At 47.8% G+C, this 26,504-nt stretch overlaps 3 protein-coding genes across 3 annotated transcripts in view; 2 read left to right on the forward strand and 1 right to left on the reverse strand.

The window, feature by feature from the left end:
- The first annotated feature begins 1,231 nt into the window (after positions 1 to 1,231).
- HP (haptoglobin) lies at positions 1,232 to 7,464 on the forward strand. The gene is made up of 7 exons (XM_010850938.1): positions 1,232 to 1,343; positions 3,241 to 3,314; positions 3,596 to 3,694; positions 3,975 to 4,046; positions 4,601 to 4,702; positions 5,532 to 5,606; positions 6,564 to 7,464. The coding sequence occupies exons 1-7, from the start codon at positions 1,339 to 1,341 to the stop codon at positions 7,340 to 7,342; spliced, it is 1,206 nt and encodes a 401-aa protein (XP_010849240.1). The 5' UTR covers positions 1,232 to 1,338; the 3' UTR covers positions 7,343 to 7,464.
- A 3,687-nt stretch (positions 7,465 to 11,151) lies between these two features.
- On the reverse strand, positions 11,152 to 17,482 carry TXNL4B (thioredoxin-like 4B). Its single transcript, XM_010850939.1, has 4 exons — positions 17,188 to 17,482; positions 14,036 to 14,189; positions 12,532 to 12,683; positions 11,152 to 11,648 (listed from the first exon to the last, which is right to left on the reverse strand). The coding sequence occupies exons 2-4, from the start codon at positions 14,165 to 14,167 to the stop codon at positions 11,483 to 11,485; spliced, it is 450 nt and encodes a 149-aa protein (XP_010849241.1). The 5' UTR covers positions 14,168 to 14,189; positions 17,188 to 17,482; the 3' UTR covers positions 11,152 to 11,482.
- Positions 17,483 to 17,632: 150 nt separating this feature from the next.
- The window catches only part of DHX38 (DEAH (Asp-Glu-Ala-His) box polypeptide 38), a 17,861-nt gene continuing 8,989 nt past the window's right edge, over positions 17,633 to 26,504 (forward strand). The window contains exons 1-12 of the mRNA XM_010850940.1: positions 17,633 to 17,869; positions 19,899 to 20,239; positions 20,600 to 20,787; positions 21,477 to 21,581; positions 22,166 to 22,313; positions 22,417 to 22,535; positions 22,650 to 22,726; positions 23,174 to 23,329; positions 23,856 to 24,017; positions 24,191 to 24,298; positions 24,644 to 24,756; positions 26,430 to 26,501. Coding sequence (XP_010849242.1) covers positions 19,917 to 20,239; positions 20,600 to 20,787; positions 21,477 to 21,581; positions 22,166 to 22,313; positions 22,417 to 22,535; positions 22,650 to 22,726; positions 23,174 to 23,329; positions 23,856 to 24,017; positions 24,191 to 24,298; positions 24,644 to 24,756; positions 26,430 to 26,501 — 1,571 coding nt within the window. The 5' untranslated portion in view covers positions 17,633 to 17,869; positions 19,899 to 19,916. The remainder of the gene's footprint in view (positions 17,870 to 19,898; positions 20,240 to 20,599; positions 20,788 to 21,476; positions 21,582 to 22,165; positions 22,314 to 22,416; positions 22,536 to 22,649; positions 22,727 to 23,173; positions 23,330 to 23,855; positions 24,018 to 24,190; positions 24,299 to 24,643; positions 24,757 to 26,429; positions 26,502 to 26,504) is intronic.

Consider the following 26,504-nt stretch of genomic DNA (forward strand, 5'->3'; position numbering starts at 1 on the left):
GAGGAATTAAAGAGCCTCTTGATGGTGAAAGAGGACAATGAAAATCAGCCTAAAATGCAACATTAAAAAAACTAAGATCATGGCATCCAGTCCCATCACCTCATGGCAAATAAATGGGGAAACAATGGAAACAGTGACAGACTTAATTTATTTTCATGGGCTCCAAAATCACTGTGGACAGTGACTGCAGCTGTGAAATTAAAAGACGCTTGTTCCTTGGAAGAAAAGCTCTGACAAATCTAGACAGCATATTAAAAAGCACAGACATCACTTTGCCAACAAGGTCTGTACAGTTGGAACATAAAGAAGGCTGAGTGCCAAAGAACTGATGCTTTTGAACTATGGTGCTGGAGAAGACTCTCGAGAGTCCTGTGGACAGCAAGGAGATCAAACCAGTCAATCTTAAAGGAAATCAACCCTAAATATTCATTGGAAGGACTGATGCTGAAGCTGAAGCTCCAATAGTTTGGCCACCTGATGCAAAGAACTGATTCACTGGAAAAGACCCTGATGCTGGGAAAGATTGAAGGCAGGAGGAGAAGAGGGTAACAGAGGATGAGCTGGTTGGATGGCATCACTGACTCAATGGACATGAGTTTGAGCAAACTCCAGGAGATAGTGAAGGACAGGGAAACCTGGCGTGCTGTAGTCCATGGGTTGCAAAGAGTTGGACACGACTGAGCAACTGAACAACAACAACAATAAAACCATGATAACCACTGCCATTGAGTATGGTTTGCATCTACACTATAGCCTTATCCATTCTGTGTGATTTGTTGGAACAAGCAATCAGAGAAGATACAATGAGTACATTTTACTGATTTCAGGTTGGAGAGCTTTGCAAAACAGGGAGATGGCAACACAGTGTGGGGGACATGATTGTGAAAAGGAAATGTTTACTTGAGAGCCCTGTCTCAGCCAGGTTGCAGGAGTGTCTCTAATGGATTTGAAACAACCCCAAGAAGGGCTTTGTCCAGTGTTGAAAAGCATTCAGAACAAACAGACTCAGATTGACGGTTCCTCCCCAAGTCTTGCACACTGGCTCATTTCGGGAAACCCTTTGGCAGCTGCATGGGGTAGTGATGTGGCCAGGATTCTTCGGCTCAAAGCATGAAGAACACCAGGGGAAACTCAAGCATGAAGCAAGAGCTGGACTCTTTAACAGGGAGGTTGTTTGTGGCTTTGTTACTGGAAAATGTGAGTAACCTTAATAAGGCCAAAGTGTGGAGACACAGCAATTACAAAATGAAGAAGGGGGTGGAGTGAGATACTGGGGACATAAAAGCATCAGCAGGTGCCCCCAACGGCACTGCTCTTCCAGAGCCAGACACACCAAAGATGAGGTGAGTCCACAGTTTGCTCCTATCCCTCACTTTTCTCTGGATTATTTCATCCTTCTTTGGATATATCTTTTATCTACATGACAGCCTGAGTATAGGAGAGGCCTACAGGAGAAATGCAAAAATATAACGAAGATAAATAAGGCAAATGGACTAAATTATAGACTTTGTTTGCTTTCTGATGCACAGCGTGCAAACAATGTTTTATCCTCGTAAAGCTTCTCAGGGTTTGTTCTGTCCTTGGCTCTGACTCCCGATTATTTAGGATGGATCTCACTCTTCTTTGCCTGGGGGAATGTACTCATGTGTTTGGTTTTAGAGCCAGGAAGCACCAAGGCTCAACCTGTATTTATAAGAATTATCTTCCAAATATTAGCGTGTTTGTAGAGGATCCTCTATGTTCTATGTGCTGCATAAGGTTCTGGAGGAGATATTGGAAATGGATTAAAGCTTGGTCCTTGACTCCTAGGAATTATGAGTTTGGAGCAATCCTTTCAGTCATTATCTCATTGTTTTCCAAATTTCATTCATTTGCACATCAGCTTCACGGTTCTCACCATATTCCTGTGCTGCCCATACTACTATTCTTTTTGTAACATTCTCTCTGGGGTGTCACTGGCAGCTCAGTGGTAAAGAATCTGCCTGATAATGCAGGATTCGATCCCTAGGTTGGGAAGATCTCCTGGAGAAGCCATGCCCTTCTCCAGGAGATCAACCCTACTCCGGTATTCTTACCTGGGAAACCCCAAGGACAGAGGAGCCTGGCGGGCTACAGTCCATGGGGTCGCGAAGAGTTGGGCATGACTTGGTGACTGAGCACACACATAGGGAGTAAAGGTTTGCTATGCAAAGATTCTCTGCTTTTCTATGTCCATAAAAGGTGATGTTTTCAGGTGGTGCTGTCTTTCCCATGAGACGTGACTTTCTCTAAGGAATAGCTTTTTCCTTGAGATTATAAAGTTTTCATCTTTGTGGGGAAGCTCCTGTGGTAGGCCTCCGGACGTTTTGTCCCCCTTTTTTGGCCACACCACATGGCATGCGGGATCTTAGTTCCTCAACCAGAGATTGAACCTGGGTCCAGGCAGTGAAAGCTTTGAGTCCTAACCACTGGACTGCCAGGGAGTTCTCCCTGGCATTTTGAATATGCCTATTAGCAGATTTTAAAAAAACGTAATGAGAAAGACCAAAAGTGAAACATTTGAGTGACACAAGGCGCTCAGATTTTATCAAAACAGGAAAATTTTTTTCTGAAATGTTGAAATAATGAAACTAGGAACTTAACCAAGCCATCTCTGAGTAGTTGCCATCTTCCAGGGAGATGGTCCACGGGTGGGTATGGCCTGTGTGCTGATGCCCATGTGCACAGGCAAGCTTTTACGGACTCAGTTATCATCCAGGTAACCTTCTGGAATTTGGGGGTTCGCTATACGACTTCCTGAAGTCAAATTATCATAAAATAATAGAAACAACTACCTCAGTGTTTTATTATGAAATCTCCCCAAAGTAGAGAGAGTAGCATAATGATAACCCCCCACCCCCACCACCACCCCATCGTCTAGATATCCACATGCATTAGTGGAATCCTCGTAGCCCAGCACCTCAGGGTGCTTCCCACTCCAAGGGAGGCTTCTCTTTGCTGAGGAGCTCATATGTTGCTAACAATTTAGTGTTTCCTGAATCCTGCTACACACTGAGGCCCGATCCCTTCCTAATCTTGCTTGCTCTACTCTGAAGCTGCTGTAGAATTTCCAGCAGCACGGAACACACGGGAACCTCTGTGACTGGGAAGCTGCTAAAGTATGCATGTGGGTGGGTGAGGGGTCTCTAGGTAACAGGAGCGGGGAGTGTGTGTGTTTAAGTGGGGAGACCAGCAGTGCCCTCCTTTCTGTCTTCTCTGCAGCGCCCTGCAAGCTGTCGTCACTCTCCTGCTCTGCGGGCAGCTTCTCGCGGTGGAAACCCGCAGTGAGGCCACAGGTAGGTCTGCCTTTGGGCGAGGGCTGTACCTGGCCGCACTGCTGCATCCCACTTGGGCCCATCAGATCTGCATCCTCTCTGGGAAAATCCAATTGCTCCTTATCCTGATCTCTGGTCTTTCAGTATCGTAAAGAACATTGGGGAGCCAGCCAGCCAGCAATCTCTCCTGGGCTTCCATTTCGGGTGTGGGAAGTTGATATGCTGTTTCTTCTCTCCTGACTTTTCCAGTCTCTAGGGGCAGTTTCTGAAAATGAACCTTGTCCTCCTGTTTTCCTTTGCAGCCGACAGCTGCCCAAAGGCCCCCGAGATTGCTAATAGCCATGTGGAGTACTCGGTTCGCTATCAGTGTGACAAATATTACAAACTGCATGCTGGAAATGGTAAGCCTGGGCGAATGCCTCCGGGTCCTCCTGTCCCAACCCCGGACTGCCTCAACACAGTCTCCACTATTGCCACGACTGCCAGTCACCTTGACCATTGTCTGTCCTGCTGGGCTTTACTGGCGCCCGCAGCTCTTGGCTTTAGCATAGCGCTCCTCCCTTGCTCCTCTTCCCCAGCCCTCCCTGCTCCTACTTCTCTGACTCTGCTCTTTAAATACCTTCTCTCCTAGTGCTAGGTCCAGCTTTTTGCTCATTTTTTTTTTTTTTCGTTTTGTTTCAGGGGTGTATACTTTTAACAATAAGCAATGGATAAACAAGGACATTGGACAGCAACTTCCTGAATGTGAAGAAGGTAGGAAGTCAGGCCTGGGAAGCAGATTGAAAGTGGGTACTGAGGGGTTGGGGCATGGCAGGGATCTTGATCGAAACATCCTCAAGGAACATCCTCCCTGTGAGGCCTCCTCTGGGCACACACCAGTCGAGGACAGGGACTGGGGGGACCACAGGTGGCCGGGCAGAGACGTGCACAGGCAGGTGATGGTTCCCCATAAAGTTCACTAGGGATGCATTCATCTGGTCTCCTGGGCACTGACTGAATCCACTTCCACAGAGGATCAGGGGACCCTGTATGTACAGAGAGCCCACCTAGAGATCCCTGGGCCAAGGGTAAAGCAAGCTGCGGGAAGAACAGGTCGAGAGAGGGCAGAACAAAAGCGCAACCCGTGGGAATGTGCTACAAGTGGCTGGAGATGGGTCAGGACTCCACCGTCACCAGGAAGAGCTGGTGCTCTCTCCTTCTGGGAGGGAGGGAGTTTGATGTGCAAACCAGCTTCTTCTGTTCTGACTTTTCGCATCTCCAGGGGTTGTTCCCCAATATGAACCTTCTCTTCCTCTTTTCCTTTGCAGATGACAGCTGCCCAGAGCCCCCCAAGATTGAAAATGGCTACGTGGAGTACTTGGTTCGCTATCAGTGCAAACCCTATTACACACTGCGCACCTGTGGAGATGGTAAGGCCTAGACGAATGCCTCCTGTCCCTCCACTTCCACGGGGGATGGAGCCAAGGTGACTGGTCAGAAAGGGCATGTGCTTTCTGGAGCCAGGAGATTCAGGTTCTAATGAGGGTTTTGTCACTGGCAGCTGTGGCCTTTTGGGAAAATTAACTCTCTTCAGCCTCGAGTTTTCTTCCTTGTTAAGCAGAGGAGATGCCACGTAGCCTACCCATCTCAGGGTGAGATCTATATAAAATAGGATGGTGATGGTGATGATGGCAGGGAGCCCTTACCTCATGAGCACCACGCTCCCGCACTGGGTAGTTTTCTCCACAGATTTGCTCACAGAGGTCCTCACAACACCCCTCTGGAGACACTATTATTTATTTTTGCCAAGTTGCACAGCTTGTGGGAACTTAACTTCCTGACCAGGGATGGAACCTGTGTCCCCCAAATTAGAAGCTTGGAATCCTAACCACTGGACCACTAGGGAATTTCCAAGAGAGGATTATTATTCTCATTTCACTTCTGAAGAAACTGAGGCATAGAGAGGTTGATAAATTTGCCCAAGTTCAGGTAGCCTGTATGAGGGAAAGTCAGGATTTGAACCCTGATTCCAACCCTGTACTGCCTTGACACAATCGCCTCGGCCACCTAGACCACCATCCGTCTGCTGGGCTTCACCGGCCCCCAGCACTTGGCTTCTAGCACCGAGCTCTTCTGTTCCTCCCCCTCCCTGGCCCTCCTTCCTCCTATTTCTCTGACTCTGCTCTTTAAATATGCTCGCTCCCAGTGCTAGGTCCAGCTAGTGTCCCTTTCAGCTTGTATTCTTTCATTTTGTTTCAGGAATGTACACCTTTAACAGTAAGAAGCAGTGGATAAATAAGAACGTTGGAGAGCAACTCCCTGAATGTGAGGCAGGTAGGAAGCCAGGGGCCTGGGAAGCAGACTGAAAGTGGGTACTGAGGGGTTGGTGCACGACAAGCATCTTGATTGGAACATCAAGGCACATCCTCCCTATGAGGCTTCCTCTGGGCACATACAAGCCAAGGACAGGGAGCGGGGGGACCAGAGGTGGCTGGGCAGAGATGTGCGCAGGCAGGTGACGCCGCCCCTTGAAGTTCACTAAGGATGTGTTCATCTGGCCTCCGAGGCACTGACCGAGTCCACTGTCTACACTGTGCACAGAGGATCAGGGGACTCTGTATAGAGAGCCCACCTGGAGAGCCCTGGGCCAAGGGTAAAGCAAGCTGCAGGAAGAATAGGTTGAGGGAGGGCAGAACAAAACCGTAATCCGTGGGAATGTACTACAACAGGCTGGAGGAGGGTCAGGACTCTCACCAGGAGGGGCTGTGCTCTCTCCTTTCCCTCCTGGAACAAGAGGGTTTTGTCCATCCTCTTCTGCTACTTGGGCTGTGGAACCACTAACCTGCTGGGTATCGACTGCAGTATCTATAAAACCTGTGTTCCGGCCAACATTGCTTCATGTCCCTATTTATTCAGAGAGAATGAACCTTGGTAGCTCCTTGTCCTTACACTGAATTTCAGGGATCGTGGACCTCTAGTTGTGATGAATCACTTAAATATACCTAGAGTTCAGCAGCTGGGGTTTGAAAATTTCAGTGCTGTTTGTGAGTCAGAAAAGCAGGAAACAGAACTCTGCTTTAGTGATGTGAACATTAAAGAAAAATAATTTTAAACTGTAAACATTGGGGACGGGAGGAGCAGAAGGTACGGGCAAAGCATGTAAATGTTTCTAGCCCTGGAGACATGAAGAGCGATAGTTTTGGACAGCGGCAAGAGTTGGCGTTTTTATGTTTCCCGGCCCAGAGGACACTCACACCCCGCTCCTATTAATGATGGTCTTGCTCTCAACAGTGTGCGGGAAGCCCAAGCACCCCGTGGACCAGGTGCAGAGGATCATCGGTGGCTCATTGGATGCCAAGGGCAGCTTTCCCTGGCAGGCCAAGATGGTCTCCCAGCATAACCTCATCTCGGGAGCCACGCTCATCAATGAACGATGGCTCCTCACCACAGCTAAAAATCTCTACCTGGGTCACAGTAGTGACAAAAAAGCAAAGGACATCACTCCTACTTTAAGACTCTATGTGGGGAAGAACCAGCTTGTAGAGGTGGAGAAGGTGGTTCTCCACCCTGACCACTCCAAGGTAGACATTGGGCTCATCAAACTCAGACAGAAGGTACCTGTCAATGACAAAGTAATGCCCATCTGCCTACCTTCAAAAGATTATGTGAAGGTGGGCCGTGTGGGTTATGTGTCTGGCTGGGGGCGAAATGAAAACTTCAACTTTACGGAGCATCTGAAGTACGTCATGCTGCCTGTGGCTGACCAAGACAAGTGTGTGAAACACTATGAGGGCGTCGACGCACCTAAAAATAAGACAGCTAAGAGCCCCGTAGGGGTGCAGCCCATACTGAATGAGAACACCTTCTGCGTCGGCCTGTCCAAGTACCAGGACGACACCTGCTATGGCGACGCCGGCAGCGCCTTCGTCGTTCACGACAAGGAAGACGACACCTGGTATGCGGCCGGGATCCTGAGCTTTGACAAGAGCTGTGCTGTGGCTGAGTATGGTGTGTACGTGAAGGTGACCTCCATTCTGGACTGGGTTCGGAAAACCATCGCTAACAACTAAGGCGGGGCTGGCTAGGAGCAGCTGCCTGGAAGGACGAGGGGAAAGCTGCACAGGAGTGGAGGGGACACGAGTGCAGCGTGGCGCTGGTGGGTTCCAGCCAATAAAGAGCTTGCTTTGCCTCACTTCTGCAATGTGTCTTGCATTCTTTACCACTGAGCCCCCAGGGAAGCCCGTCTGTGCTGTTTTTAGCCTTGGTTTTTTTTTTTTCTCTCACTGACGGTACAGCAGCAGCCAAGTGCTCTAGACTTTACTGGGAGTGTGGCAGAAAACACCCGGGCCAACTGGAAATCCCTAAGGTGATACGAACTGTCCCACTGGGGAACTCATGATCACTGAATGAGCGCCTATTCGATGGCAGGCCTCAGGGAGGTCACAGTTATCCTTTGTTTTATAGACAAGGAAATAGAGAGTCAGAGAAGTGATTTGCTGAAGGTTACCCAGCTATTAAATAGAAAAGCTGAATCTTGAACCTTTGTTGTTGCTTAGTCAGTAAGTTCTGCGACCCCCATGAAGACCCTACCAGGCTCCTCTGTCCATGGGATTTCCCAGGCAAGAATACTGCAGTGGGTTGCCATTTCCTTCTCCAGGGTATCTTCAGCCCAGGGATCAAACTTGCATTTCCTACATCGACAAGTGGGTTCTTTACCACTGAGCCACCAGGGAAGCCCAAAGCTGAGTTCTGAACCTAGGTCTGTCTGAACACAAACCCTGAGCTCTTTTCACAGCATCCTCTGCTTCTTCCGAGTGGAGGAGGAGAAAGAGAGAAGGCTGGTGAGAAAGACACTGGCTTGAGCGGCATGAGTGTCTGACAGATACTACTCCGTTGCTTGTGCTCCAACACACCAGCACTTCGGCTAACACAGTAAGATGTATAAAGGCAGGGTTTCTAGATTTGCTAGGTCCAAGTCACAGCTCAATGACAAACCTGCCAAGTTCCCTGAGCTCCCTGCCCATTAGTGTCCTGGGCTCTCCCACGGGGGGCGTAACCCAGACAGGCTCTAAAGCGCCATCAGTAGAAACATTCTGGGGCTGGGGGGAGTCAGAAGTCTCTTCCTGAGGAGGGGCTGCTTTTCCCATTTGGAAGAAAGCAACCCTCAACTAGGACTCAAACCACAGCCATCTGAGTCTTTCATTTCACAAAGATAAACTGTTCTTGCTATGAACAGTTTCCCAGAACAAAAGTTCCGGAGCCCAGCCCATGAAGCTCTCCTTCTAACTGAAGAAGAAGAGTTCTAAGTGAGCCACACACCTTTACTCAGCACACTGGCCCTTCACCAGCATACAGTCTTGTCACGGCAAAATGCGGCCTCCCCTGCTTAGGGCTTAAAATGTCGACTGGTGTCACTGCTCTCTCTCTAGTGTTCTGTCCTTCCCTGTGATGTTGTCACAGGCGCTCTCCAGACCCATCGATAATGAAAAGCAGGTTGGAGCTCACAGGCCAAGGAACAACTGAGACCTGTATTCTAGAACCTGCACAAGAGACGATGGCCAGAAAGTCAAAAATAACACAAACGTGTAAAATCCTGCTTCTAAGCATACAGTTATACCTCTTTCTTCTAATAATACCTTCAGCACTAAGTTTTTTTGAAGAATAAACCATCCAAGTTTTTTTTGAAGAAAAATCTGATTGTATTAAGTGGCTTCTGCCTCTAAGGAGAAAAATAAAACTTTCGCTATTTTGTCACTTTCCTTATCCCCTCTACCTTCCTCCCCGGCAGCACCTCCTGCCCACCTGCCTCCCCCTCGGGTTTCAGTGACACTGAACTCTTTGGAGCCCTCTCAACACGCATGCTGTCTCCAGCCCCTGGGCCTGCCTCCCCCTGGTTCCCCCTAATGCCCTCCCCCTTCTCCATGAGTACCTCCTACTCTCCTTTAAGGCTCAGGAACTGTCTCTTCTAAGAAGCTTTTTTTTCCATCCTGGAGTCATTTGTTTTGTGCAGTACCTGGCATAGGATGGGGGCATACAGTATGTAATTAATAAACACTTGTAGAAGGGAGAGCAACTATGATGGGAACAAAAACACCAACCTGGACTTCAGAGAAGCATCACCAAAAAGCCCTCAGGAGGAAAGGCATGAGAACCTTATGCGTGACAGTGCTGAGTTTTTGCTGTTATCTGAGCACTTCTCACACCTCAAATGCCGTGTAATTTAGGCTATGAGGGACAGAAAATCCAACCAAAGTGACACGTGGTAAAGACGTTTTATTCTTTCACAGAAATCTGAAGCCAGGCAGGTCTAGAGTCCACTCGGGAGCTTGATATCGTCATCAGGGACCCAGGCTCTTTTCATCATTCTTTTCAGCATGTTCATTTTTCATCCCAGGGCTGGTTGCCTCATGGTCCTAAGATGGCTGCTGTGGTTCCATGCATCACGATTACCAACGTAAGCAGGAAGTGGGGGCCAGGAGACAATGGAGGTGGTGGTGAAAGGATTTTGTTGTCTCATTCCTGAAGTGCTCTCTCCTTTATCAATGAAGGCCACCCAGGTGCCCAGCAACCTTCCTCCTCTGACACGTCTGTCACAGAAGACTTGGAAAGGAAGCACCCAGCAAAGGGGGACAGTTGTGCAGTGACCATGCTGCCCTGCCTGAAGGCCAACAGCTGCCAAGCGGGTCGTGTGCTGTCTGGCGCTCTGCCTTCTGGTTCTGCATACGTTCTTATTCTAGAAAGTCAGTGCCATTAGCTCCATGAGAAGAGGAACCTGTCCAAGTGGTGAAGGTTGTGCCAGGGGGCTCTGAGAGAGCAAGAATTCTTCATAAAGTTATTAAAACCGGCAAGTCCTATATAGATGATACTTCTTTCTTGCAGTTCTGAGATCTCTTTCCAGTCTTTTCTTTTTTTTTTTTAATTTTATTTTTAAACTTTACATAATTGTATTAGTTTTGCCAAACATCAAAATGAATCCATCACAGGTATACATGTGCTCCCCATCCTGAACCCTCCTCCCTCCCCCCTCCCCATACCATCCTTCTAGGTCGTCCCAGTGCACTAGCCCCAAGCATCCAGTATCGTGCATTGAACCTGGACTGGCATCTCGTTTCATACATGATATTTTACATGTTTCAATGCCATTCTCCCAAATCTTCCCACCCTCTCCCTCTCCCACAGAGTCCATAAGACTGTTCCATACATCAGCGTCACTTTTGCTGTCTCGTACACAGGGTTATTGTTATCATCTTTCTAAATTCCATATATATGCGTTAGTATACTGTATTGGTGTTTTTCCTTCTGGCTTACTTCACTCTGTATAATAGGCTCCAGTTTCATCCACCTCATTAGAACTGATTCAAATGTATTCTTTTTAATGGTTGAGTAATACTCCATTGTGTATATGTACCACAGCTTTCTTATCCATTCATCTGCTGAGTCCCTGAAGTACAGTTTTCTCCTCAGAAAGAGACGGAGCTCCAGGAGAGATTGGCTCCTACTGACTAAGGGTACTTAATTTTTTGTTTAACTCAAATTGGGTGCTGGACAGTAAAGGAAGTCCAAGTTCTCACCCCTGGGGCAATTTAATAACATAAAAGCTGGTAAAATGAACAAGCCAAGATACCTTTAAAATTCTGAGCCAGAAAGTCTTGCAGATAAAACCACCTTGGCCACTATCAGTAGAGAATGATTTATTCCAAGAGAACCTGGGATAGTAGGTGAGCATGAGATAAATACATGCACGGAGGGAAGGCGAGGCTGAGGATGAAGGAAGGGGTGGGTATGTACACGTAGGGTAGAAAACAAGTGTTTTTGCTCTTATGTGAACTGATTTTCTAGTTTACTCAATGTATCAAATAAACATAGTTGAATCAAACTGTCCTAGCCAAATTTAGAAGGATTCTGTATTATCTTAAAGAATAAAGAAAAGCACAATATACAGAGAAATTAAAACACCCACACTGGGGAAATTGACCACGGCTGGCTTGACCTCTCTGAGGTCTGCAGGGTGTAGACACTTGGGCATCCCCGAATGTCCCAGCATCAGTGCGGTCTTCTGCTTGGCGGCCGGTACTTTCTGTTGAGGTCAAACCTTTTATTCTCTGGGATGCTGACCATGTTTCTGAAGGACCCCAGGGAAACCGCACAGCTGGAGTTAGGTACTGTTTCGAGATGGGCCTTTCTCTTCAACTCTGATGGCAGTGAAAGCACTAAATGTCTTGATAGAGGAGGTCGTATTTGGGAATATTCTTGGGATCAATAGGACTTTGCACAATAAGTTTCCCCCTCATTGCGCCTCGATAAATTACTTCAATCAAATCTATGAAGTCTTGCTTGGTTTTGAAACTTCCCACAAACTTAGTGTGATCTGGAGACCTAAATAGTGTAGGAGAGAAACAACCTTGCTCAGAACTTTTCAAAAGTACTTGTACAGCCTTCAGGATAAACAAAGTAAACAGCAGCTCTCTCACGTTCTTCTGGTCAGGGAGCCCTTAGACACAAAGCCTGACACTGATTCTCCATTTGTGATTACAGGGCCCATTTGACACATGACTAAAACCAGTGCTGGGGGCTGCTGGGAGAGCAGGAAGCCCTACCAGGTGGCCCATTTAAAGTCATTATAGCATTTGTTACAGTATGGCTTCTGTTCTTTGTTTTGGCTTTCTGGCCTCCAGGCATATGGGGTCTTAGCTCCCCCAGAAGGGACCGAACCCGAACCCCCTGCTTTGAAAGGTGAAGTTTTAACCACTGGACCATCACGGAAGTCCCTCATCTTACTTATTTTTGACAGACTCTGAGAAAGGATGACTTCAAAATTCTCCTAACTGAAAGCAGACAGAACGCTTGGTAAGGGAAATGCATGTCTTAATTTACTGAAGGATCACTTCTTTCACAGATGCAGCCAATGAGTATCAAGAGTTTAAGAACAATGGCCCACTTTGTTTGAAATAAAACTCCTGGGAAACTGACAAAAGCTGTTCTGTATTTTCTGCAGTGATGGATGGTGAGTGCTTCACAAACTGTACTAGTCTCTCAGATTTTAGTAATTAAGTTAACATTCGCCACTCATACTGGAAACACTCTCATTTTGTACCAGAGTTACACACACACACACAAATTAGAAACTTCATCAACTGAGGAAACAGTACCAACATAAGACACACAAAGCCCCCATCACATCCAAGTGGGTGAGCTACTGAGACTGACTGGAGAAAAGAAACTTTGAAGACTATAGTGACTTCATGTCAATCTAACTTACCCATAATCCACTTTCATATGCTGCCCATTGAAGAAAAACACAGTAGATGGAATATAACTGATGTCAAAATAGTGTGTATAAACTGGGGTTTGGTCCACGTCTACTAGATAGATAGCAGCCATTTTACTTAAGTCAGAAGAGGTCTTAGAAAGCTGCAGATGGAGAGAGAGATGTGGATTACAACAGTGGATTACAACTGTTAACGTTTCTTTTGTGAACCTTTTTACTAGAAGAATTTTCTGTGTGAAAAAAATTTCCGGACCAAGAATCTAGCCTGTTGGGAGTTCCACGTTAAGAGACAGTGTAACCCTATTCAGAGTCTGAATCACTATTGGTAGGGTAATGAGAGGGCCCTGAGAAAACTGGGTGAATATATTTCTTTTTTTTTCCTTCTATTTTTGATTAAAATATGTGTTTTTAAACTTTTCATGGATTTATAAAATCCATACTTGCTTAAATAAAAAAGTAAACTCAGAAATATGTGGTACGGATACTGCAATTCTCCCAAATCTCCTTGTTTCCAACCTCACTCATAAATGAGAGTTATGACGAAACAGCAGACCCTTACGTGGCACTTGCTGTGTGCTAAGTGTTCTAAGTGCTTTACACTTGTTGGCTCCTTTAATCCATACAACATTTCTAGGAGGTATGCAAGGCTACAGGCACCATTTCACAGATGAGAAAATCGAGCCACGAGGACATAATATGCCCCCAGTCACACAGCTGTAAGCAGTAAGGCTGGGCTCTGAACTCGGACAGCCTGGCTTCACAGTCTACACTCTGTGATACTCCACACCCCCACAGTTGAGGGTAAAATGCTCTGGCCGCTTTCCCACCAGGTTAATGCATCACACCCTCATTGTTGATCACAGTCATGGGGTTTCTAACACTGGATCCACACTGTGGGTGGCAGCAACAGAAAACGTGGGTGAGGTCTTAGTCCTGGGTAAGTCAGAGACCAGGATAAGCTTACTCTGTCCTGTATTCCCCTCTCGACTCATCAGACTGTAGAGATGTGCTGTGAAATCATAGATTACCATCAGGCACACACTGGAGGCGGCACCCCAGAAAAGCATATTTGCAGGCAAAGAAAACAAAGTTCAGATCCCAGCTCTGCAACTTAGTGGTTCTGGGCCCGTGGGAAGTCACCTGACCTCCCTGGCATGCATCTCCCCTCTTGGGAATACTAATTATCCCACTGTGGGGAGCACTGAATGAGACAATGTTCATAGACTCTAGTTTGTAGCGTTTCTGGTCTTCCACTGCTTGTTGGTGAAACGGAGCTTCGGCAGCTGCTAGTGGGGAAGGACATCTAGGGCGGATTCCACACAATCACAGACTAGGGGGTTCGACTCAGGCAGGCACATCATCGGCTCTTGGTGGAAGTGTGCTAACAATTGAACAGCTGTACACCTGGGCCCTGCCTGCCCCTGCTCATGCACTCTGCAGACGTTGGAGTAAGAACGTATAGGTTTTTAATAAAAATCTTAAAAAATTCACTTACTATGTCGTCTAGCTGCAGACAGACCGGATCCTCGTCTCTCCCAAACCTGAGAACCAGCACCTTCTCTGCAGTACTTTTTATTGCTTGGTCTACTGCCTTTTTGCTACTCAGTTTGGGTAAGAGGAAGCTCATGTTGAAATCCTCACTGTTGGTCCTGAAAGTTGCAATGTTTAAACACAGATTAAGTGCATGAGTCCCTAATTTTGAAACACTGTTCATTTTTGGAGTAGGTGACATGTATATTTTTCCCTCTTAGATGAAAAAATGTTTCATACAACATAGTAACAAAAAAGTAAAAGGAATACACTAAATGCACAAACAGGTGGCAAGTAAGTCCACCAGTTATCAAGAAACAACACAGAGAGCTATACTGTAATAAAATCTCCCTCTCTCTCCCCTCAGAGGGCTTGGTTGCCAGCGCCCTGGGGTAGTTACCAGGCAACAACTTTCATTCGTTTTTCAGATATCTTTCAGAGTTTGTTATGCGTTCACAAGAAAATACAAAGATGTTTTTCCCCTTGTCACTCAAAAGATAGTGTATTCTATCAGTTGGTTCCAGCGGGAAAGAGATACCATCTTCCAATTTGGTCATTGGCAGACTTTCATTGAGGCGGGGCACAGGAAACAACAGGGTGTAGTGAAGAAGCCTCAGCTAGGAGGGCCAGGACGGGGCTCTGTTCTCACCCCAGGCCCGGAGGAGCCACAGGAGCGAGTACTTACCAGAACCGCGTGGCCGACGCTGATGGGTGGACAGGGCCGCTGTAAAGGGGGTCAGCCTGCAGAGAGGGGACGCAGCCACTCTCCTCCCACCCTCTGAGGCTAACACTAACGCTCCCACTGACTGACTCCAACTGGAACAAAGAGGGCGGGGGAGCTGCAGAGGCAAACAAGTCTCCTTGACACAGAGCAGTCTAGAGAGGAAGAGTGGATCTGGAGGGTGAACGACAGATGTCCAGCACACATACTTTACCCACTCTTCTGCACTTTACCTCACGTGTGAGTATCTTCCCATTGCTCTAAGCAGAAAACTCACACATTGCTTGTTACAGTACCATACTACTTCATGCATGTTCCATCCCTTTTGTACATTCCATCCCTTTTGTACAGCCTTTTAAAGACAGACATTTATATTATCATGAGTTCTAGTTTAAAGATTCTTGGTGTATGTCTTATTGAGTGTACCTCATTACATGCAAACAGATCAACTAAGAGGGCGTAAAAACCACACGTGCGCGCGCGCACACACACACACACACACACACACAAAATACAGAGCAGAACACTGAGATAGAAGGGGATTCTCATTTTCAGGTTCACAGTTACATTTTTAGCTACAAAAACAAGGACCAGAATCCATGCCATCAAATTTCTAGTCCAGTATTCCTTTTACTACAATGGAAGTGAAAGTGAAAGTTGCTCAGCTGTGTCAGACTTTTTGCGACCCCATGGGCTACACAGTCCATGGAATTCTCCAGGCCAGAATACTGTAGTGGGTAACCTTTCCCTTCTCCAGGGGATCATCCCAACCCAGGAATTGAACCCAGCTCTTCTGCATTGCTGGTGATTCTTCACCAGCTGGGTTACAAGGGAAGCCCAACTTATTTACTACAATAAGTCCTATTTTTATGATCAAGAATACTCTTTGATCAAGGAGCTCTATTTCTGATCCACAACAGACTCCACTGAGATACTTGATTTTTTGAATTCAGTCCCAGGGGACTGAATGCTATGAAAAGGGACGATTTCATTCTCTCTTTTTCAGTGACAAGTCACATTTTAAGATAAAACTCATGTAGGAAGGGAAACTGTCCCAGTAATAGGTCACACTTTTAATAGGAAAGAAGACTGCCAAAAGGGACTTTCGTCAAATGGGAGTGGCAGAACAAATTACTGATGAAAGGGAAAGTCAAAGAGAAGATGGATTTGTCCCACCACTAGAAATCAAATGACCAGCAACTTCTGTATTGTTAAGAGAGGAGGAAGCAGTCAACAGGGAGTGCGGAGGTAAGCAGGTAAGACAGTGGGACTGGATAAGTGTTGGAAGGAGGAGAGGGAAATTTCTCTTTAGGCATGGGGAGAGACCATGCCTAAGAAAATGTCCACAGCAAAGGATACCAATAGAGAACTGACAAAAGAAGAGGTAAAAATGGACAGATACATTCGGAAAGTTAAGCTTTACCTGTAAGCAAAGGAAAGCAAATTAAAAGATATATCTTTAAAAGTCATTCATTTGGCAAAGATTAAAAAAAAAACAGCAAGAGTGTGAGTGAACTGGCAGGCATTCAATACCTGATGGAAGGTAGAGAAACGAAACTTTTCTAGAAAAGAAATCTGAAATACTCTTTGACCAACAATTCCACTTCTGAGAATTTCTAGTAAATAAATAGACATGTGCACAAAGATTTGTGTACCATTGCTAAGTGTGAAAAACTGGAAACAACCTAAACAGTCATCAGTAGTGGACAGAGGGAATAAATGATAATATAGCCCAAAGATGTACTAGCACAGTGTCATTATATACTGGGTTAGAGATGAATAATTGAAAAACCCTCATGATAAAGAAAAAAACTTTATAAAACAGTAGTATATAAAGTGTGCTCCCACTTTTGTACAAAAACCTAAGTATAATGCATATATAAATATTCACATAGAAAAATAAATAAAAATGAAAATGCCAGGGCTTCCTTGATAGCTTTGTTGGTAAAGACTCCACCTGCAATGCAGGAGACCCCAGTTCGATTCCTGGGTTGGGAAGATCCTCTGGAGAAGGGATAAGTTACCGATTCCAGTATTCTTGGGCTTCTCTGGTGGCTCAGCTAGTAAAGAATCCGCCTGCAGTGCAGGAGACCTGGGTTCCATCCCTGGGTTGGGAAGATCCCCTGGAGAAGGGAAAGGCTACCCACTCCAGGATTCTGGCCTGGAGAATTCCATGGACTGTATGGTCCATGGGGTCACAGAGTCGGACACGAGTGAGCGACTTTCACTTTCAACTCCGTCAGAGATTATCTCTGCGTGTGAACAGACGAAGTGACTTTTACTTACACTGTGGGCGCGCGTCTTTATTTCTCCCAAATATCCGACATATATATTTTTAATGATGCCTGTGGTTGGGCTACTTCTGGCCCACAACTGCTGGGGAAAACGCTACTTACTTTAATTGTACACGTCACCTCCTTCTTTTCCACTTCAGGGTTGTGGACAACCCCCGACACCTTCTCGAAAAAGCCGACTCAGACGGCTTTTTTTCCCCTGCCCCAACCGCGGCGGCGACCCCAATTCAAAGTAGCCTGGAGCCGTTGCCTAGCAACTCTCGGCCGACCACCAGAGCGGATGGAAACTGAAAAAGAAAACGCCCAGGCGCAGAGATGAACGCGCGTTCCGCTCTCAATAACCCAATGAGCACAAGAGGTTATTCTAGTCACCGCCCACCTAACCCTGCTCTGACCGGAAGCCCTAGGGTCACTCCCGCCCTTATTAAACCTGACCGGTCTCTTCTCCCTCCCACGCCCCACCTAGAGGCGGGGCCTCGTCTCTTACACTAAGCATGATTGGTCGCCAGGGGACTCGGAAGTGTCTCTGATCAGAGGCCCAGAGAAAGACAGTCTAGTCTCGCATGCGTGGTCGCGTTCTGTGTCGCACCGGGAACGGGCGTTTTCCGGGCTGCTCTCGATGGTATATTTGGATGGATAGAAGGAGCCGCGTAAAGTATTATGGGACAATAATGGCCGCTCTCATGTAGTTGATTTTGGCTCTCAAAGCGGTCTGAGCGAGGGGTTGACGGCGCCAGCGCCCCAGAATCCCGGACAGCAGGTCCTGAGAGTCAGGCTTGGTGAGGTGAGTGTCCCTTTTTCCTTTCCGACCTTTTATTCGCCAATCGTGGCAGCTCCAAGAGGCGAATCTCGGCCTCTCGCTCAAGTTCGGGCCCGGGCTTGTAAAGTCGTGTCCCTGTCATCCAACTTGCTTTACTCACTGTAGGAATGCTGCGCAGGTTCTGCCGACCCCGGCCTTTCTCCTTGATCAGGTCAGATCGTGCACACTGACGCGGCCTCCCAGAGGTCCAGGGATGCTGGCCGGGAGTCACCCCGCCCACGTCCTTAGACCTTCTCATTAGCCCACTCCCAGACAGACACCGAGCCCAGAAGGGCTCTTTTCGTTTTCTTTTTCTCTGTCATAGTGGTATCTCTTCCAGGCGATATCTTTTAATAAAATGTCAACTCCAAAAAGATGGGGATTTTTGTTTTGGTCTCTTATCTCTAATGCCCAGAACAAGCGATTGGCTCACTGAAGGCACTCGGTAATTATTGGATGAATGTATGCAGTTTCTTTCTTCATTATTTTTCTTGTACCTCTTGTGACTTCTTTGCCACTAATCCTTTTTCAGAAGACAACACTTAAACTTCTTGTTTTTCTCAGCCGCTAGTTGTCCTGTTTGTCAGATTTTTTTTTCCTGTGCTGCTTGGCACCTTTCTTTACTGTCTCTAGAGATTTCTGTCTCCCTGTTTCCTTTAATCAGTTTAAAATTATTTATTCCTCAAATGTTTATTTTGCTAGGCACTGGGCAATGCAGTCAACAAGACAGACAAAGTTCTCCTGCATAAAAGGACGTTCTAGGGGTATATTTTCTAGTTCAGACTACTGAGCAGAGCATGTGTATCTTACCTTCCCATGTAGATTTCCTCCCATGAGTACAGATGTCACTAAAAGTTAGCTTTCCCATTTCTCTTCTGTGTGATGGCATTTTCCAAAATGCAGCTCTTGTTTCTGTGTCCATATTGTGTGTCCAGTCTGTTTGGCTGTATTTTTCTATAGTTAATTAGAGCTGCGTGAAACATTCTGGGTTCTGGTGGTTCTCTTGATAGTTCTTTGCTTCACTGACTTGTTGGAATGAGGGAAATTATTCAAGCACAAAATGGGATATGTTTATAAGCAGATGGTGTGTAGTGGGAGGTAAAGAGGAATTTGTTATGAGTTGAGTGCCAGGAAATCTTACAGTCACCTAAATACTTTTCAGAAACACCATTTCCTAGCCTGGTGATTCTCATCCAATTTTTTTTTGGTGAACTTGAATTGTTGTTAAACAGATTTTGACTGCTGTGAGGTAATTCTTCTCTACAAAACAAAACTGGCCCAGAAAACTCATTTAAGAATGGATCACATGGATGGTAGCCTTATATCTCAACAACTCTACTCTACTGTATCTGTAGTTTAAAGGAGTAGAGAGTAGGAAGAACTTGTGTAAAAAATGGTGAGGAACCCAATCAGTACCCAAGAGCACAGTCAATGAAATAATGTAACAATGACGTTTATGTAACTGTTTGTGGTTACAGAGCGAGTGCTTTCATATAAACTTTCTTGTTTGATACAGTAACTTCATGGATTTAAGAGAGCAAAAAGTACTTCCATTTTTCAGGTATAGAAGTTATGCCTAACCAAAGATTAAGATTAATATCTATTTGCTTATGATCATACAGGTAGAAAATGTTGAGAGGGTTCTAACTGAGATTTCTGACTTCAGATCTAGTGTTTTCCCTACACTTCTTTTATAGATGCTGTCCTGCTCTAGTAAGTGCTCCTTAGTGAGGTCTGTTCTTATCTGAATGATACCCTCTTGGATCTTGGGGGGGTGTGTGTGTATGTGTTTATCTATTTCTGACGTGTGTTGGGTGGAAATAGATCTTTTAAGATTAAGATTGTCAATGAGTTGATGGAAGAGTCTTGCGAAGAGGTAACTAAAGGAATTCAGGTCTTGAGGGGCAGGTCAGCCCCACCCCGGTATACATATATTCACAGTTATTTTGGGATGTAGTGGAGCCAAGTCTTTTCCTTCTTACGTCTGATAGCAAGTGGTTTGTTTTCCTCGCAGGAGATCCTAGAGCCTGTCATGGAGGACAGTGGTGAGGATGCCTCGCTCCATCGGTTGGAAGGCACTGACGTGGACTCTCAGGTTGGCGGCCTTATTTTTAAGACCAAAAGTGCGGCTAGTGAGCAGCATGTCTTCAAGGCCCCTGCACCCCGGCCTTCATTGCTGGGACTGGACTTGTTGGCTTCTCTGAAGAGGAAGGAGAGAGAGGAGAAGGATGATGGCGAGGACAAGAAGAAGTCCAGAATCTCTTCGTACAAGGACTGGGAAGAGAGCAAGGATGACCAGAAGGACGCTGAGGCAGAAGACAGTGACCAGGCTGGCCGAAGTGGCCGAAAAGACAGGTAAAAGCCTTTGGGCGGATTGCCCGAGAGGGAATAAAAATAGAGGCCAGAAAATAATGTCTCATGTTTATCTCTCAGTTTTCTTATTGGATATTTAGGGCTTAATTTTTACTAGGATTCTATAACATTGAGGCTAGGTAGGAATTGGTATTTTTTTTCAGATTTGGGGAAACTGTCAAAAGCAACTGAAGAGTAGGTGATGGGGGGTTAGAAGTGCTTATGGCTATCGCCATATGCAAGCCTGCCGTACGAGGGAGATAAAGTGGAAGAGGCCAGGTTGCTTGTTTGGCATGGCCACAGGTTTGGGGCAGGTTTTTCTTCTCTGGCTGAGCCCTTCACCAGCTGCCCTCTGTGTTTTAGGCATTACCGATCAGCCCGGGTGGAGACTCCATCCCATCCTGGTGGTGTAAGCGAAGAGTTTTGGGAACGCAGTCGGCAGAGAGAGCGGGAGCGGCGGGAGCATGGCGTCTATGCCTCATCCAAAGACGAAAAGGATCGGAAGAAGGAGAGGTCGCGGGATCGAGACTGTGACCGCAAGAGAGACAGAGGTAAACTGCCCAGCAGACTTCGTAGGGCCTGCTAGGCACCCAAAGTAACACATTGGCCTTTTTGCTGTCGTGGGAGTTTTTATAATGCCTGTTAATTAGGGAGATCCATTTTCATGTCAGCCTGGTGGTATTGGGTATTTGACCCTGTTGGTATTGGGACAAGCGGGCACGAGCAGGCAGTCTAAGAAAAGAACTGTTACTTGCAACATAGCTGCTTTGCTTGAGTGTGTGGTTCTTTGCACTTTATCTTGAAAACTGGCGCTAAAGGTGATAGTGGGAAATGTGTTTGAGAAACCAGTTGACAGTAGTGTCGGTGAGAGGGAAAGGACAGTGCTGTGGGGCAGCTGGGCGTAAGGTCCATCGCTGGCTTTCCTTGGTAATATTCAAGGTCTGTAGCTTGTAAACTTGTAACTACTAAATAGTTATTCAGGATAGACTTGTAACTATTCTTTTTTGAATTCTTGCAGGAAAATAACTGTTACTGTGAGTTTGAAACTTTGTAGCCAGTAACTAATCTTTGCCCTTTGAAAGAATGGGGATATGTGAGATTCAGGAGCCCCTGGATCGCATTAGAGCAGTGAGGTTGCTCCTGTGAGTGAGTGGGGAGGCCTGTCCTTTCTCTTGGGTGAAGATGGGTGGAAATTAGGACAGGCACTTGTTTTCTAAGCTCTGCTGGTGACTCCCGACAGATGAGCGGGACAGAAGCAGGCACAGTGGCAGATCGGAGCGAGATGGAGGGTCAGATCGCAGCAGCAGAAGAAACGAACCCGAGAGCCCCCGACACCGGCCTAAAGGTAGTCCGAGCTTGCTTATGGTGGTTTCTGAGAGCCACGTATATGAGGGGCAGGGTGAGTGACTCCCATCCTCAGTGGAACTGGGTCGGAATTCCTGATTCCACCGTGAATGACTTGGAATACTTGGTTGATTCAGTTGGGAAGGCCATGGACTTCTTTGGAAACTGATATGCTTCCTTAATGCGACTTGCCCGTTTGCTGAGTGGCCAGTTTTCCAAATGGTAGGAAAGAATAGGGAGCTGGGGGTGGGGAGTAGGGGGAGTAAGAGTGGGGTAGGGGCAGAAGAAGGGTTGATTATAAAGAAATACGTATATTCAAAAAAAAAAAATACGTATATTCAATAGAGATATGTTTGCAGAGACAAATTGGATATTCCTTAAAATGTTCTTATAAACACAGATGAAAAATGGAACTCTTCAAATTCAGATATCTTTAAAAGCTGTCAAACCCATCATATCCATTGCAAACAGGTGTAAAGTTTATGAGTAGAAGAAAGAAATTTGGCAAACTGATTTTCCCCTAATGGCTCTAGCACCATGTCTGAGTTAAAGTAAATGCTGAGCTTCATGTCTTTTGTGGCCCAGATGCTGCCACCCCTTCACGGTCTACCTGGGAGGAAGAGGACAGTGGCTATGGCTCCTCGAGGCGCTCACAGTGGGAATCGCCCTCCCCCACGCCTTCCTATCGGGATTCCGAGCGGAGTCATCGGCCGTCTGGTCGAGACAGGGACAGGTGATGTTCTGTGCGCGTGACTGGGGCTGGGCGGGCGGATGGTGGCTGGGAACATGTCTCAGCTTAGTGACTGTTTAGTGAAGCTGGTTTTACTGTTTCCCAGGTCTGTGAGGAGCAGGTACTCAGATGACACCCCTCTGCCAACCCCATCCTACAAATACAACGAGTGGGCCGATGACAGAAGACACCTGGGGTCCACCCCACGTCTGTCCAGGGGCCGAGGTAAGACAGGGTGAAAGTGGGAGGGTGGGACACTCCTGGTGTGGCTGGTCTGTGTGAGGCCACTGGGGACAAGCTGGGGCCTTGCACACCGACCCGCCACGTGTTCTCCCGCAGGGAGACGTGAGGATGGCGAAGAAGGAATTTCATTTGACACAGAAGAGGAACGGCAGCAGTGGGAGGATGACCAGAGGGTAAGAAATACATCTCCGAGCGACTGAATGAGGGGTGGTGGCCGTCTTTCAGTAAGCCAGTGACAGGTGTGTCAGAGCACAGGGGCCATGGGTGACACTCTGGTGAATCCGGACAGTCTCGGGAAGGCTGAGCTGCGTTCAGTCCCGAAGCCCTGGAGTCCTTTTCCAGGCACAGGCTCCCTGGTGAAACTTCTCACCAAGTGCAGGTCAGACTTGACTTCTGCGTGCTGGCGCCACTGTGTGGTAAACCTAAGAAGTGCCATCATGGTGGCCTGGGCTGCAAACCGTGCTTCTGTAGGCAGCTGGCCCTCCAGCAGGGTGGCCTCTCCTGAGTTGTTCACTGCACCAGTGACTTCTTGCCAAGCATCTCCTCCCGTTCTGTCCCTGTCTTGCACACACACACTCACTGTATTCCCTGTTCTCACGGCTCTGTCTCTTGCACTACAGCAAGCCGACCGGGATTGGTACATGATGGACGAGGGGTATGATGAGTTCCACAACCCCCTGGCCTACTCCTCCGACGACTACGTGAGGAGGCGGGAGCAGCACCTACACAAACAGAAGCAGAAGCGCATTTCGGCTCAGCGGAGACAGATCAATGAGGTGAGGCTGCCCGCGGGAGGCAGAGCGGACTCCGCTGGAGTAGCGGCAGGTCGCAGCCCAGCCGACAGCACGGCTCTTTTCCCCATGGCTGAAGTCCCAGAAGGATCGATACCCCTGGAAGCGGAGGGGTGGGTGGGGAACTTTTCAGTAGGTTGGAAAAAAAGAAAAAAAACCCAAATCCCAGCTTAGCTCTTTGGCAGTGCTTCCTGGAGGGAGCTGTTGATGGGAGCTGAGAGGTGGGCTTGGCTCTGTGTCCTCTGTGTCTCTGAGTGGGACTGGGGGACGGCCACTCTGTGCGTCCATGGAGGTTCTGGTTTAGACATAAAAGGTGGCTTCTGGGAAAATGCGCTGCAAGTGATTTGGGATCAGGGCCTCTGCCGTCTTAAGGAGCTGCAGGGTCCAGAGACTGATGACATCCCCACCGCCCTTCTCTCGGGATCTGCTGCGTGGCCTCGCCTGGGCCCTTTCAGGACGACCTTGCATGGCTGCAGTCTGAACGTGGCCTCCTCCCGTTGTGTCCTCACAGGACAACGAGCGCTGGGAGACTAACCGCATGCTCACCAGCGGGGTGGTGCACCGGCTGGAGGTGGACGAGGACTTCGAGGAGGACAGCGCGGCCAAGGTGCACCTCATGGTGCACAACCTGGTGCCGCCCTTTCTGGACGGGCGCATCGTCTTCACCAAGCAGGTGGGGTCCTCTGCAGTCGGAGGGGAGGGCCCCAAAGTGGGAGAAGACAGAGAGGGAGAGGGAGAGGCGGGGGGGAGCAGCCCTTCGTTTACCAGTGCCATCACGAAGCGGATCTTTGTGTGGAGTTTGAACGATCAGTGTGGAATTTCTGCTTTATCCTCAACCTCCTGCAGCCGGAGCCTGTGATTCCAGTCAAGGACGCCACTTCAGACTTAGCCATCATTGCTCGGAAAGGCAGTCAAACAGTGCGGAAACACAGGGAGCAAAAGGAGCGCAAGAAGGTTGGTTTCTGGTCATCTGGGGCCCGAGGGTCTCTGTTTTCTTTTGTTGGTCTTCTTTTTAAGGATCATGTTGTATCTTGCAGGTAGGGCTCCTTCAGCAGTTAGAGGAAACTCACAGGGCGAGCGTCAGCCCCTGGGGGAGGGTACTGTGTTCCTCCTGCAGGGCTCAGTTAGGACAGTGTGGGGCCGCGGGCTCAGGAACTTAGGAGGGAAGGTGGGAGGCGGGCCTGGCTTGGTGCCGCCGCTGGCCGTGGGAACTTACTGCTGCTGGAGGAAGCCTGTTGTCAGACGGGATTGATTTTCCATCACGGGATGGAGCAGACTGACTTTCCATGTCTTTTTCAGGCTCAACACAAACATTGGGAATTGGCTGGAACCAAACTGGGAGATATAATGGGCGTCAAAAAAGAAGAAGAGCCGGATAAATCTCTGACCGAGGATGGGAAAGTGGACTACAGGTAGGAGTCTCGCGGCAGCCGGCACCCCTGAAGACAGGCTTTAAGGGGACCGACATGACTTGTCACTCACTAATACGAGTATGACGTCACTTGAGAGTCTGGTTCCTTCCTCCTGGTCTGTCTTCACCTTTCTCCAGATAATACCCCAACTGCCTCTGCTGCCACCGTAGGCGCTTCCTCTGTGCTGAGCAGCACCACACGCCTCACGGATACTTGGTCGTTGGATTCTCATGGCAGTCCCGTGGGACAGGTGTAATCTTTCCCATTTTTCATGTGAGGACGATGCAGCCCAGGGAGGTTAAGTAACTTGTTTGAGGTTACCCAGCTGATAAGTGGTGGAGTGAGGATCCCACCCAGTCTAGCTTAGGAGCCTGTGCTCTTAGCCGCTCTGCTAGAGAGCCTTTTAGATGTTTGGTGTGGGAACATGTGCTTTGCCCTCTTAGATTTTAGTTCAGGTATTGAGTTTGAAAAGACCCTGATGCTGGGAAGGATTGAGGGCAGGAGGAGAGGGGGACAACAGAGGATGAGATGGTTGGATGGCATCACCGACACAATGGACATGGGTTTGGGTGGACTCCGCGAGTTGGTGATGGACAGGGAGGCCTGTGTGCTGCGGTTCATGGGGATGCAAAGAGTTGGACGTGACTGAGCGACTGAACTGAACTGAACTGAAGGAAGAAACTTTTTAACAGAGGTTTGAAAATAGAAAGGGCTGTCTTCTCAGCTAGAGCTTCCCCATTCATAGAGGGTTTAAGCCAATGTTGGATGACCACTTGTTGCGCTTCCCTCATCATGTAGGTGGTTGAACTCAGATGTCCCTTCTGAAACTCATCCTTTGAACACGCTAAAGTCCTTCCAAACTGTTGTCTCAGTTAATAATTCTCTGTACCTCTGTGGAAAATGAGAAGCTGGTGCTGTTGATCAGCTTTGTTAGTCTCTAGTTACTTTAATCCTGCTGGTATTGAGTTTTAGCTGACCAGGAGTGACTGGGGCATTAGAAACAGGAAGCTGACAGGGCACAGGCTTGATCTGATGGAGGAAAAGTCTCCTGGGGAAGGGGCGGGTGGAGACTGTAGATTTACATAGGTAAGGTGGGACTGGGACGTCTTTGCTGTGCGGCCTGGGGGTGTACACATGTAGGACACTTCAGTGCTTTAGTGGAAGATGTCTGTAAACATCAAGTAGGGCTGTTCCCACAGTTCTCTGAAGCTAAAGCCTTACAGACTGCTGTCCTGCTGAGAGGTGGGAGGGAGTCTGACCTTGGTCATGACTGTTCCCATGGCTCCTCCTTCTAGCCCTGTAAGTGTGGTGCTGAGATTGCCCAGGGTTGTTCTGTATGAGGTATGGCCTGTGCATCTCAGCTCCTCGTCTGGGTGGACTGTTCCAGGGCAGAGGATATGCATGCTTGCTGATCTGCAGCTCTTCTGAGCCCTCCGTGGGTTTCCGTCCCAAGGGTGTTGAGCAGGTTTTGGATGATGGATGCTTAGACAGCAGTGTGGTCCCTTAGGCCGGAGGAGATGAGCAGCAGCTGGCAGCCCTCGCATCTCAAAGATTTGCTGCGTGTTAGGAGCAGTTCTCACTTTGGGGCATAGGAAGCAGAGCAGTAGCCCAGTCAGCAGGGAAGATGCGGGAGACCATGCAGGGCACTTAGGCCACGTGCGGTGTGTTCTCAGGACAGAGCAGAAGTTTGCCGACCACATGAAGAAGAAGAGCGAGGCCAGCAGCGAGTTTGCCAAGAAGAAGTCGAT

This window comes from Bison bison, unplaced genomic scaffold, assembly GCF_000754665.1.
Source record: "Bison bison bison isolate TAMUID 2011002044 unplaced genomic scaffold, Bison_UMD1.0 scf7180017864297, whole genome shotgun sequence".
In the NCBI taxonomy this organism is placed as follows: domain Eukaryota; kingdom Metazoa; phylum Chordata; class Mammalia; order Artiodactyla; family Bovidae; genus Bison; species Bison bison.

Excerpts from the sequence above, each read along its gene's own strand:
- HP (XM_010850938.1), top strand. Across the intron at positions 3,315-3,595 it reads AACCCGCAGTGAGGCCACAG|CCGACAGCTGCCCAAAGGCC; the intron begins GTAGGTCTGCCT and ends TTTCCTTTGCAG. Across the intron at positions 5,607-6,563 it reads ACTCCCTGAATGTGAGGCAG|TGTGCGGGAAGCCCAAGCAC; the intron begins GTAGGAAGCCAG and ends TGCTCTCAACAG.
- TXNL4B (XM_010850939.1), bottom strand. The coding sequence starts at position 14,167 with ATGAGCTTCCTCTTACCCAAACTGAGTAGCAAAAAGGCAGTAGACCAA. Across the intron at positions 12,684-14,035 it reads GTCTGCAGCTAGACGACATA|CTTTCTAAGACCTCTTCTGA; the intron begins GTAAGTGAATTT and ends CTCCATCTGCAG. Across the intron at positions 11,649-12,531 it reads CATATGAAAGTGGATTATGG|GTCTCCAGATCACACTAAGT; the intron begins GTAAGTTAGATT and ends TACACTATTTAG.